The sequence below is a fragment of the Ranitomeya variabilis genome, chromosome 3 (genome assembly GCF_051348905.1).
Source record: "Ranitomeya variabilis isolate aRanVar5 chromosome 3, aRanVar5.hap1, whole genome shotgun sequence".
Classification (NCBI taxonomy): domain Eukaryota; kingdom Metazoa; phylum Chordata; class Amphibia; order Anura; family Dendrobatidae; genus Ranitomeya; species Ranitomeya variabilis.
Window position 1 is genome coordinate 523,725,133 of NC_135234.1, and position 13,761 is coordinate 523,738,893.

Genomic DNA, 13,761 nt, shown 5'->3' on the forward strand with positions numbered 1-13,761 from the left:
ACCCTGGTCTAGAGATCATGTTGGTAGTCTATGGCTGCCGGACCAGAGCCCTGTGAACCTCCTCTGACTAGTAGGCTCAACACAATGTCATGCATGTATCGTGCTGTAACAAAGTTCTCGTGCTGGGCTTGCTGGCCAGAAAGAGGTTTGCAGGGCATTGGTGTGTCGGCCATGGACTACACACATGGCCACTGGACCAGGGTCCTGCAAATCTTTTTCTTCAACTCTAAAATATGATCATTTAACTTTGAAGGCTATGACATAAAATAGACACATAATTAATTATAAAATATACTTTTATTTAGGATAATTACAACAGCATCATATTGAGAAAACTACAAAGTCAAAATCTGAGAAAAAGAAACACAGATAACAATTGTGATTACAACACTGGAACCTGAACTGCGGGCGTTTAGTTTTCTTGTCGTAACTGTTTTTAGTTAAATGAATGTATTCTACACAATATGTCAGTATTTTGCAAGTGAAAACCAAGAGTGGAACATAAACTTATTACAGTGAAATGGAAAATTTGTGGTTCGTCTTTGTGTTGGTCCAACTCTTCATTTTGGCCTTAAAATCTGGATGTAAAAACTGGTTAAATTCTGCAAGTGTGAATGAGATCTGACACTGTCAGCCTTGATTGAACAGTGAAAGACTGAATGGGGACACATCCATTGAGTAGAGGTAGAAACACTATTTATCATTTTATGCCCACAATTCCAGGAATACTATCATCATATTGAGTGCGAAGTACATGTGCTCCAGCATCGTTAGTTTATGGGAAATGGAATTCTTTACTAAAACAGGTATGTCAGAAGAGCTGATGGCTTGTCTTGAAATCTTCTATACTATTTTATGTAAATTAGCCATAGTTTCCGGTAATACTGTACAGGCCTAACGTGTGACTGGTGAGAAGAAAAGGTTTCTCTCATTTTTACCTGCAGGTGGAGATAAAATGGTCACCCACAAGTAGATGGTATCCGTTTAGACCCACAGCTACGGAATCCCAAGGTGATGTTGTAAAGGTACTGGGAGCGCAATGCTAAGCGGCTCATTGGGGAACATGGTTTTCGTGCGGTGCCAAATCATTGCAGCACCAACGCTGTAGCGTAGGTTGTCAGCCATTTGGATGCCTGCGTCCGCTCAGACTGAGAAACACATGGGACATCGCTTTTGGCATACTGGGAGAGGGGCTATCGGCTCAGGATGCTCCAATAAGGGGTTTTCTAGGCTGCACAACCATTTTACCTGGACCAGTGCTTGCTGTTGTATACATGATCTTTATGCTTTGCATCTATATTTCTTGTATGAATTAATCAATGGATCATATAATGTCTTGACCTGGACAGAACACTGCAGAAAAATGTACTAGCGATGCACATATCTTCATATTAATATATAATGCTTCAATTGCAGTCAGCAGGCACTATAAAATTGCAAGAAAATTGATTTGCATGCAGGAATGTGCCTCAGACAATGTTACTCCTATTCACATATGACACTGCACTTTTTTCTTGCAGCTTTTTATGGGAGAGCAAATTGGTCCAGTCAAAGAGAAGCATATGAAAATGCGTGGCATCGCTGTGCCAAAGCGGGGGGTTCACATCAGTATACAGTGAAATGGCACAATGTTCATAGACTAATGTTCTCATAACTATTGCTGGTAAACTATACACTGTACCGAAGGAATTGTATATGGTCTGCTCACAAGCAGTTGTTGATGCCCCCTAGTGGCTAACGTCTAGAAATGCTTAGTTGTGTAGCCCAATATCTGCTAATACTGACAAGGACGGTGCAGTCATTTTCTATGGCCCAAAGTGAAGGCAATGCCAATTACACGCTAATATTATATTTACACTGGGATTTTAGTTATTCTTTTGTCAATTTGCAAGTGTTTTAGGGACCTTTAATTGCAAATAATAATAATATATAAATGATGTGTGACTTAAAAACAATTTATAAAAACTGAAATGTTAACCATACAGTGTTGCAAACACTATGTAAGTACATATATTTGTTTAGAAGTAAAGAAGATCTAAAACCGCTATATAAAAAAGATCTAAAACCAGTGTGGTATGCTGCTGTGTGGTCTTAAAAAAGGAACACTTTTAGCCTCAAATGGAAAAGGCCATAAATTAGAATGAAACAACAAGTAGAATGAGTCTTGATCTTTCCTTCTAATTTATGGTATAATTCCATTTGTATGTATTTACCTCAGTCTGTCACGTCTGCTTTTTAATCATGTTGAACATTGCGTTTAATTAGCATATGTTAATTATTTTAATTATGTGACCAATAGGTTTGTTGGACACACTATTTAGTGGTGTAACTTTTGCTATAAGGTTAGATCATGAGTAAGACGCATGCTGCAATGCATTGATCTGTCCTAACAGTGTGTTAGTGGTCGACATTGTGATTTTCATTTTAATAACTTTACAATAAAAGTTATTTTTTAACCACCTCCGCCTACCGCTGGATCCTCCTTTCGACAAAATGTTACAAATCATCAGAGTTCCAGCAGCTCAGTTCCCTCTGCTCTCCCTCTCTTCTCTCATTGTTAGACATAGCAGCAGGGAGGACACATGAAGCGGGGAAAAAGTATCTCTTCAGGAGAGCTGAGATAACGAGGAAAGAACATGACGAGAATATAAGTGCAGGATAGAAGTTGTGCTAATATATGAGATGGGAGGGCGGCAGCACTTTTGATATAGCCCTCACAAACAGCCTATATTACAGGGAGGGACACTCACAAGAGACAAATCTGAAACTTTAAAACTTGGATCAGGCTGCAAAATGCATAAGAACTATTATGAAAATAAATGAAGATTGAAGACTGGACAATAGTGCAGTTTTAGGTAACCACTAACATAGAGAAATGTATTTTACATACTGTATCTCAGAGTTGTATTTAGCCTTTAAGGCCTTTTTGTTATTGCTTTATTGTGTTTACATTTTAGGTTTTTTATTTTGGTCATTTACCTACACTATTCTTGGTTCTCCTATACCAAAAATAAACTACAGTACAATTGTATACCATAGTGATCTAAAGGTGACACAAGATATCTGGCTTAACCCAAGAATTTTGAATACGTAAGGGGGTGTCCTGAACTTCCCCGATGTGTTTCAATATGCCTGCTCTTCCAACAAAATGGTGCCAGAAACGTCTGTCAGTAGCTCATTTTTTATTCAGAAGATTCATAGGAGTCCAAGCGTTGTGGCCTTTCTACAGTTCAGTAGCATCGGATTTTCGCCTTTTGCCCTACAGTAACCAGTATAAAGGCACCGACAGAGGCTGGCACCATGCCTACTAATATATGACAAATGCAAACCATTTACAGGATACAATTTGATATCCCTAATGCTTTACCGGAAATTATTAATGGGTGTGGGTCCCAAACCATTGTTTGCATTCAGCAGTCCACACTGGTCCTAGTCAATTAAAAACAGAATAGGGAAAGTACAAGAAGGTAAATGTTACGAGCCCCAGCCATTTCATCCACGTGTCACTTCATCATTTTATTTTTCTCTATACAGACCAAGTCAAACACCTTTCAGATAAAGTCCTAACATATGTATAAATGGAGTTCTGTGTAATGGCACTGATCCCACCTAATTAGGTGAACAAAAATAACATTTTCTTAACAAATGTGAAATCAAGTAGTGAGGTAATAAGTTAACATTGAGCACCAATAATACATTTGTTAAATGTTTACTTATAAAAAGGGAATACGTATAAATTTCATTTTACAAATTTTTCATGCAAACTTGACAGCGGCTGATATGAGTTCGGATCAGGCCGGCTTTCAGTGTATCCGCAGACGGGGAGCTCTGGAATGCCTTGTCAATAGTCGTAAGCCAGAAGCTGTATTTGTTAGCAAAGTAGTGGCAAGTTCCACGACCACCGTTACATTCAATGAATGGAGTTGCTCTGAAGTCTTCTAAGCAGCTGCCAGGAGAAGAAAGGGACTGTCCACCTCCCTCGTCACCGGCGGCGGTGTGCTGAGATAAAGATAGCAAAGTTACACTTCACTACTAGACTTACCGTGGTAAATCTACTGATACACTATAATGTCTTTTTACATGCACATGCAATTATTACGAGATATAAAAGCATCATATATGTAAAAACAAAACTGAAAGATTCATATTTGGATATATGCCATAATCTTCTACAAGTAAATGGACCTTAAAACCTAATAGATTAAATTTGCAGTCGTAAAATATGTATGCAGCGCCCCAGAGTCCTGGTCGTTGCAGTACTGTGGCTCCGCCACTATGGGGAGCTACGGTACGTCTGATGGCACTGAAGGAGTTCATCTGATCAGGTATCACAGACACCAATACATTTCACAGTCGGGCCTCCGGGGGGGGAGCTAAGGGTTCTATTCACTAGGCCACTCCCCACCATAGTGGGTAAACTGGGGGTCAGGCAGGAAGTTAGATCAGAAAGCTGACTGGGTTGGAACCAGGCAACACCTTGTGGCAGAGGGTGTTGTGGGGGAAGATACAGTAGGGTCTCTGTCAGGGGTGGGATCCTGACAGAGGCTTGGCAACTTGAACGAACGTAACGGGACCGTGCCTGCTCCGGGTAGCGGCGGTGCCCAAGGAAGGATTAGAAGTGAGATAGATTGTGCTGAGTGAGAAACGAGATCAAGCAAAAGGAGAAATACCAGTAGGAGTCGTGCTGTAAGACCGAAGCAACATCCTACTGAGGCGCACTACCGGTGGCCGGAACGCCGAGGGAGTATCATAACATTCAGTTTCAAGCAATACTCCAAACAGCGGCAGGACAGTCAGTTTAAGGCGGGCTGTCTAACTTTAATCACCTATGCAGTCTTGGGGGGCAACTTGTGGAGAGGGGCGACTCTAGGGTCCCGGAAGAGCTCCGAGCCTACCCGTCAAACGGGTGCCGTCCCAACCAGAACACCAGGGAGGGACGGAGGATTAGCAGAACATCATCTAATCGAGTTGTGAGGGAACTTAAGAAACAGACACAACAGTTGTGGGGACTTTCCGTAAGCACAGCAGGGAAGGACCACAACACCTAGCGCTAGCAGGAAGGCACAGATTTCCACCTGCTAAGAGAACTCTGGAGGTGCCATTGGGCCGGCCGGACTTGCGCAGCCTGGTTATCCGGATTCCGGACTGAGGACCCAGAAATCTTCAGTAAAGAGGTAAAGAGACTGCAACCTGGTGTCCTCGTTATTTACTGCACCTCACCACCACAGCCTCACCACCACTACCATCATCCGTCACATCATTCACTGTGCGCCCCTCGGCAGGGTCACAAATTGGGCCTAGCCACCGTGACAACCCCAGAGCAGAGACTCAGAGGCCCGGTACCGGGTACCCCTCGGCCCTGCGGCAGTGGGGGCGCTTCAACTTGGCGTCACGAACAGGATCTACTTAAGCCTGAAGAATCAGGTCATGTGTGCCTTGGAACTGCGATTTATTGTGCTAGGACTGTATTATGTTGCAAAGACTGTGCTACGACATTCCCCGCCAAAACCGCCGCCATTGTAGTACTATGTGGCGCGCAGGGAGCATGGGGCGTGTCATCGTGGGCGTAGCTTGGAAGAGTGGCGCGAAGATGGAGCCCGCCCCTCACAGATACTACTATGTCCAGAAGATATGCCCATCAAGGAGAAGGACCCGCCTCCTAGTGTGGGATGGTGGAGGAGAGAAAGGCCGCCCTCCGGACGGGGAGGAGCAAGAGCCTCTGGATGCCACGAGGCAGAATCCGATTGGCAGCATGGAGCGCGGAAGTCACCCCGGAGAAAGAGAGAAGACCCGTACCAGGCTCTGCCAATGGGAGCCGACGGAGTTCTTACCAGGCTGCGCTAATCAGGAGATCCTCGGGGCGGAAGTAGAGGAGCTGTGCCGGCAGTTCCGGAGTCTGTGCCAGCGAGCCACCACCCCTAGCGAGGAGCCGCACCCGCACCAGGCATCGATCCCGCAGCCGACAACAGAGGAGACCGGCACCGGAGATGCGTCGGAAGCAGGTAACGGCGCCGACCCTGGCGTGGCGATTGAAGAACCCCTGCTGGTGGATGTAGACTCACCCCCACCACGACCACCCGGGCGGGTGTGTAGCCGCATCGAATGCGAGAGGCCCTGGGAAACTCTGCAGACAGCCGATAGCCCCCTACGACCCATCAAACAGCCCACGCAGCTCCAGGGAGAATGGGTAACCTTCAAGTGGACCCGCGCGGCCACTACCAATCTGATGGGGTTTCCAGGGGATGCCCAGGAGGAGGGGGAGATTATTGAGGTCATCCGCCAGAGGGAATGCCGCCAGCAGCTGCGCCAGCAAGAGGAGGAGTGGGCCCGCAAGAAGGAGCTCCGGCATCAGGCTGAGCGGGAGAAAGACCTTCAAACTAAAGCCCAGGTCCGACAGGCTGCTGAGGAGAACTGGGGCCCGCAGCGCTATGGCGTGATCAGCACCTTCCGGCTGCAGGGAGGTTGGGGCTTCATTAAGGAGCCCGGTCTTGCCTTGGAAGTGTTTGTAAACCGGCGGGATGTAGAGGCGCATCTCATCGAGGGACACCCAGGCCGGGATCTTTACCCAGGAGACCGAGTTCGGTACACCCGCCACTGGGGAGATAAGGGGTGGTATGCCCTGCACGTGCGCAAATACAAGCCGGAAGTGACAGTCCCACTCTCCGATGATTCACCGAGACCAGCGGTCATTGTCCCAATCTCCCTGTGTGCCAAATGTTTGCGGACCATCACTCCAAGGAGAACCGTGAGTACCCAGACCCCTATTCAGGGTGCTGATGCCCTTTACGTGGTGGCAGGAGGAGGGCGGTACTCACGGAAGCCGTCCCCAGACTTGGAGGGATAAACCTCGATACCCTGAGTATGTATATAGTTGCTGCTTTACTGTTTTGTTGCTAAACCCGTCCAGGGTTAACTCTTAAGGGGATCCTTTTTGTTGACCCGGGATCCCTATTGTTTTGTTTGTTTTTCTAGTTTTGCACAAGTTTTCAGAACTGCCGCAATCATGAACAGTGCATGATACAAACTTTTTGTACATAGTTTGCACCTTATTAAAGGTGCTCCCTACTGGTTTTACTTAAAGAAGGACTCTTTGTGAAGATACCACACTGGAACCTTTGCCGAGTATGGACTGGTGGCTTGAGAAGATATGCTACCTCATAGAGACTTGGTCCCCTCTTAAAGGGGATGTTCACTTGTTGCACTTAAAAGAATGGCATTGCTTTAAGACTGAGAGATAGCAATGATGTTTTGATAAAGAGAACGTGATGATAATGTTTATGTGAGAAAGTTGTACGTACCCAACTAGTTAATTGTAAAGAAATGCTGATGATGTTCCCAGAAAGAAAGTGAAAGCTAGAAGAAGGATGCAGTGGGCCCGTAGGGGTAGACGTGGTGTCCAGCATGCATGTTAGTGAGAAAGATAATGAGAAGGTTTAATGTTCCATAGAAACAGTTTTTGATAATGTTGATAGATAATGGGGATAGAAGGTGAACCCTGAGTCCTCATAGGAGCCATATAGGGATGGCTCAGTGCTCTTAAACTGAAAGTAATGTTATGTTCTATACTGTGTATAGTAGTTGAAAAGGCAGTAGGCCCGGGCTGAACGGGGCGGTCCTGCATAGAAAGGAGAGGCAGTAGGTCTGGTGCCGTTAGGACAGGCGGTCCTGCAGATTTAAAGAAGGAGAATGAAAAAGTTAAATTGCCTTATAATGTGATTATAAGAAGGTCTTTAGTGGATTCCGAGTGTATGTCCTTAAAGGCAATGTTAAATTATTGTTCAACCATTTTGTACTAGTAGAATACCCGGTTGGGTAAGAAAAAGTTATTTATAGCATGTTGCTATGATATTTAACCATGTTTGTAACGTTCAAGTGTCCTCACCTCCCATAAAGGGAAGCTCTGTTTAAATATACTTATTGTTATTGCACTCAACAAAACTGTATGTCTTTTTGCTAACTTGTATTGCTGTTTTCTTCTCAGTCCCGGAGTACTGTGTTTAACCAGGGGGGAGTGCAGCGCCCCAGAGTCCTGGTCGTTGCAGTACTGTGGCTCCGCCACTATGGGGAGCTACGGTACGTCTGATGGCACTGAAGGAGTTCATCTGATCAGGTATCACAGACACCAATACATTTCACAGTCGGGCCTCCGGGGGGAGCTAGGGGTTCTATTCACTAGGCCACTCCCCACCATAGTGGGTAAACTGGGGGTCAGGCAGGAAGTTAGATCAGAAAGCTGACTGGGTTGGAACCAGGCAACACCTTGTGGCAGAGGGTGTTGTGGGGGAAGATACAGTAGGGTCTCTGTCAGGGGTGGGATCCTGACAGAGGCTTGGCAACTTGAACGAACGTAACGGGACCGTGCCTGCTCAGGATAGCGGCGGTGCCCAAGGAAGGATTAGAAGCGAGATAGATTGTGCTGAGTGAGAAACGAGATCAAGCAAAAGGAGAAATACCAGTAGGAGTCGTGCTGTAAGACCGAAGCAACATCCTACTGAGGCGCACTACCGGTGGCCGGAACGCCGAGGGAGTATCATAACATTCAGCTTCAAGCAATACTCCAAACAGCGGCAGGACAGTCAGTTTAAGGCGGGCTGTCTAACTTTAATCACCTATGCAGTCTTGGGGGGCAACTTGTGGAGAGGGGCGACTCTAGGGTCCCGGAAGAGCTCCGAGCCTACCCGTCAAACGGGTGCCGTCCCAACCAGAACACCAGGGAGGGACGGAGGATTAGCAGTACATCATCTAATCAAGTTGTGAGGGAACTTAAGAAACAGACACAACAGTTGTGGGGACTTTCCGTAAGCACAGCAGGGAAGGACCACAACACCTAGCGCTAGCAGGAAGGCACAGATTTCCACCTGCTAAGAGAACTCTGGAGGTGCCATTGGGCCGGCCGGACTTGCGCAGCCTGGTTATCCGGATTCCGGACTGAGGACCCAGAAATCTTCAGTAAAGAGGTAAAGAGACTGCAACCTGGTGTCCTCGTTATTTACTGCACCGCACCACCACAGCCTCACCACCACTACCATCATCCGTCACATCATTCACTGTGCGCCCCACGGCAGGGTCACGGATCGGGCCTAGCCACCGTGACAACCCCAGAGCAGAGACTCAGAGGCCCGGTACCGGGTACCCCTCGGCCCTGCGGCAGTGGGGGCGCTTCATGTACAAAAAACCCTGATAGGTTATCAGGATTACACGTAGCGAGTAAAGACAACATTTAACCGAAATACAAACCATAAGGAATGAATATCCAATCCACAAGCTTCTCCAGCCGTCGGGACAGAATGGGATGGAAGTATCTTGGCTATGGACGGCAATTGCAACTGCAGGAGCCTCACAAACCGTACAACGACTTATATAGGGTTGAATTTCTTCTTCTACTAAAGGCATCATTGGAAGAGGAGCTGTGGTTGACAGCCAGTAGGATTTATCATTACGACTGGCATAATAGCACACATCACCTGGGTTGCAGTATAGGAAAGGCATTGTACTGAAGCGTTGCAGACAAGATCCAGCCAGACCTATGGAAACACAGCACATGTGGTTATAACATAGGGATAAATGCTTTAACATAAAAGTGGCTGTACATTGGATGTGTAGTAAACTGTCAGACTGAGGTTAAAGGGAAGCTTTACAAAATCACCTATTCTTTAAATCAGGTTTTTTTTTATATATATATATATATATATATATATATATATATATATATATATATATATATATATATATATATATATATAAATATTTATATATATATTATAATTTGGCATTTTTTTCTTGTCTTTTCATACTATGATCTTCATAAAAGATAAAATAATAATCTTGCAATTTTCACCCCGTCCACTTGGGCATTTTTAGACTGCTTCCTTCCAGGAACAGTTTACAGCAAGGTTCTTTATCATCAGAGGTTGGGTTACAATGACAATGACTCTTGTGTACACAGCTGATAGCCTTGTGTGATTGGTGGATCCTGCGTTATGTCACAGATGACCCTGCTCCCCGTCTTTCACTATCATCTTTTTATGGGCTTTTTGGACACTTCCATACAAAAGATAGGGTCGGGGTCTGACAATTGTGTTTAATATACATGTGTTTTTATTGTAACCACAGGAAGTTACAGACCAAAAAAGCCCCAATTTTAGGTGTGAAAATTGCAAGATTTCAGTTTTTCTCTTTAATACAGATTGTAATACATAAAAAAATGCCCCAAAAATTAAAAAAATAAATTTAACACAAAACTTGATTTAAAAAATAGGCCATTTTCTGATCATAGATTCCCTCTAAAGGCCCCATACAATGATTGTAGGTAGACTTCCTTGCTGAGGCATTTTGCTTTCCACATCTTATATATATAATACAAAATGATTATTACTGACCATTTAGTTATCAAGTTAACAGTTAAAGCACACAGTGCAACAGCTATGATTTTCCTTAGGGCTCATACTCACTTGCAAGAAAAACGGACAAGTGCAATCCAATAAAAAAATCAGATTGCACTCGAACCAATTGTATTCAATGGGTGACATCTCATTTGCGTTTTTTCTCTCAGCTGAAATCGGACTGAGAAAAAAAATCACAGCATGCTTCACCAATGTAAGTCAATGGGGGCGAGAAACAAAATCACACAGCACTCGCACCATGCCAGTGCTGTCCGATTTTTACGCACCGGTGTCCTTTGGAAAGCCGGTAATTCATGTCCGGCATACAGTAAAATAACTCTGACATGTTAAGAATAGAATAGACAGAATAAATGTATACAAATAAAATAAATCAGCAGAGTACTCCTTTAGCACTGCCGGGCTTCACATTTTTATCATCGCACTTCTAGCTGTTATATTTTTTCTTACCCTAGTGTGAAAATGTAATTAAAGATGTAAATCATGTTACCTAAATCTTGGTTGTGCGCTTTCTCCTGCCCTTCAAAATACAACAGACTGTATCCGCTCCACAGCTTGCTCATGCCCACAGGACACATAGGCTCTTGGTCAGTCTGGCTGTGCTTTACTAGGAGATAGCCAATGTTCACACTTCTTCCTGGCATTCCTGGCAACCCAACAGTACCCGGTACACCGGAGTTTCCTGACAAACAGACGATAACTTAATATGCTGCAGTAAATATCGTCCTAAAAATGTACATTGTTGACACTGTACAAATCAATTTGAAGGAAGTACCCAAGAGAAACCCATACAGCGCCTGTGCCAGTTATGAGCTCCTCTGTAGGTAGTCCCACTTAAAAAAAAACAAGAAATTAGATAACTTTCAGATCGTTGGGGTCTAACCACTGAAACCCCCACCAACTCAGAAATCGAGGCTTTAGAACTCAGAAAATGGGTTTTTGCAGTCACGTTCTGAATATCTCCATTCATTGTCTATAGCACTGACATGTGCAGTGTTTGGCTAGTCCCCTGGACAATGAATTGAGAGAAAGCTGTGCATTCTTACCTCCGCTAAATTCAAAATGGGGCTGCAAAGCCTCGTTCTCCAGGTTCTAAAGCCCGGATCTTGGGAACTGTGTGGGTCCTATTGGATGAAGCTCAAGTGATCATCAAGTTATCCACTATCCAAAAGATAGAGGATACCTTGTTTTTTTTTGGGGGGATAACCCTTTAAATTCAGTAATAAATTGCCATTTTTACTGGTTCAAGTGCATAAAAACCAATGCAGACAATGTTCTTACTTCTCTGTGCCTGTAAAGGACCATATGGCGCCTAACTGCTACCTATATGGTTGCTTTCCCAAGTGGCCCAATAAAGATGACGCTTTTTTGTGCCTAATACTTTGTGATGTGTAGATTACACAAAGACTTGTTTCATTAGATAAATTGCTACGTGTCCCAATAATACAAAGTACTGTAGATAAATACCAATTGTGCTAAACTGCACCTGTAACTTAATACTGCAGCCACCCTAAGGGTGGGTTTCCACGGTCAGGAAACGCTGCTTGTTTGACGCTGCGCAGAGCTGCAGCGTCAAACAAGCAGCGTCCAGATGTTCCAGCATAGTGGAGGGGATTTCATGAAATCCTGTCTCCACTATGCAGTAAAAGACGCATGCGGCGGCCCTGAGAAAACTCACATGAATGCAGCATGTCCTTACATTGCAGAAAAAACTCAAGGACAACGCAGGTGACCTGCCAGTGACCTCAGGTGCAGATTTGGTCAGGATTTTACCTGCATAAAATCCTGACCAAATCCTGAAGCAATCCTGAACGTGGACACACACCCTAAGGGTATGGCTCCACGGTACGGCTTGCCGGCGGGTTCGCCGCAGCGGCGAAGCCGCTCGGCGCTAAGCCCCGCCCCCTTTCTGGGACGCGATGGTGCCGGATGTGTACAGTACACATCCGGGATCATCGCACCCCTCGCCATAGCGCCCTGTGATATGCCTTGCGGGGACGCTGCGTCCCCGCAAGGTGTACGGACATGCTGCGTTCTGAAAAGACGCGCAGCATGTCCGGAGTCGCAGGGCCGCCGCGTGCGGGTTTCCACGCATAGTGGAGACGGGATTTCATAAAATCCCCTCCACTATGCTGGAACATCTGGACGCTGCTTGTTTGACGCTGCAGCGTCAAACAAGCAGCGTTTACTGACCGTGGAAACATACCCTTATGGTGTTGGCAGAGATGGACAGCCGCTGTGCAGAACCTACAGTATAAAGCTTGCCACACACATACTGTGCAGTTCTGCAACCAATGTAGAAAGACACTGTGTGTAGGCTGCATTCACATGTTGCAGTGATAAAAATTGCACCATTTTCCTCAACTTTTGAAAATGGCAGCAAAAACTTTACCCTTTTACTACCATTGCTGCTGCTGCTGCAAAAAAGAACAGCGGTGGCGGCACGTGAACGCAGCTGAATACCTGGGCATTATTTACTTCTCAATGGGATTAAGAAATTATGAAGGATCTCGCGCGTATCTTTTCCTTACTGATGCTAATGCAGATCGCACGACTAATACATTGATTGATTAATTGATTTAGTAATATCCAAACTATAATGAAACATCTGAAGATCTGCAGAGTCACTCAGTGAGGTATACTTTTTTATTTACCTTGAAATCCTAAAGGACCCCTCTGTCCCATTATCCCCTGGTCTCCACGGATGCCCGGCGCCGCAGACCTTCCAGCTACACCTGGCACACCTTGTTTACCTTGTGGACCTTGTGCTCCTGGAAAGCAAGTCTCTAAATTAGAGTTTGGTAATTATTATTTGCTAAGCCATGACATTTACAGACTGTCCTCGATTCTGTCAATCCGAACTAACCAGCCTCAAATATATCTACATCCTTCAGGGACATCTGGGTTCGACCTTAATAACTCATTCCATCCGACCTTGACCTACAATTACTGGTGAATTACTGCTATAACTACGTGGGTTTACTTTAGGGAACAATGTCACTAGGTTTTTGCCACCTACAGGTCCTTCTCAAAAAATTAGCATATAGTGTTAAATTTCATTATTTACCATAATGTAATGATTACAATTAAACTTTCATATATTATAGATTCATTATCCACCAACTGAAATTTATCAGGTCTTTTATTGTTTTAATACTGATGATTTTGGCCTACAACTCCTGATAACCCAAAAAACCTGTCTCAATAAATTAGCATATCAAGAAAAGGTTCTCTAAATGACCTATTACCCTAATCTTCTGAATCAACTAATTAACTCTAAACACATGCAAAAGATACCTGAGGCTTTTAAAAACTCCCTGCCTGGTTCATTACTCAAAACCCCCATCATGGGTAAGACTAG

The 13,761-nt window shown here is 44.7% G+C and overlaps 1 protein-coding gene across 1 annotated transcript in view; it reads right to left on the reverse strand.

Moving 5' to 3' along the window:
- Window positions 1-282: 282 nt before the first annotated feature.
- COL4A2 (collagen type IV alpha 2 chain) overlaps window positions 283-13,761 on the reverse strand; it is a 320,821-nt gene continuing 307,342 nt past the window's right edge. The window contains exons 47-50 of the mRNA XM_077297013.1: window positions 13,055-13,171; window positions 10,891-11,082; window positions 9,238-9,524; window positions 283-3,999 (exon numbers count right to left, since the gene is read on the reverse strand). Of these exons, the coding sequence (XP_077153128.1) occupies window positions 3,745-3,999; window positions 9,238-9,524; window positions 10,891-11,082; window positions 13,055-13,171 (851 nt within the window). The 3' untranslated portion in view covers window positions 283-3,744. The remainder of the gene's footprint in view (window positions 4,000-9,237; window positions 9,525-10,890; window positions 11,083-13,054; window positions 13,172-13,761) is intronic.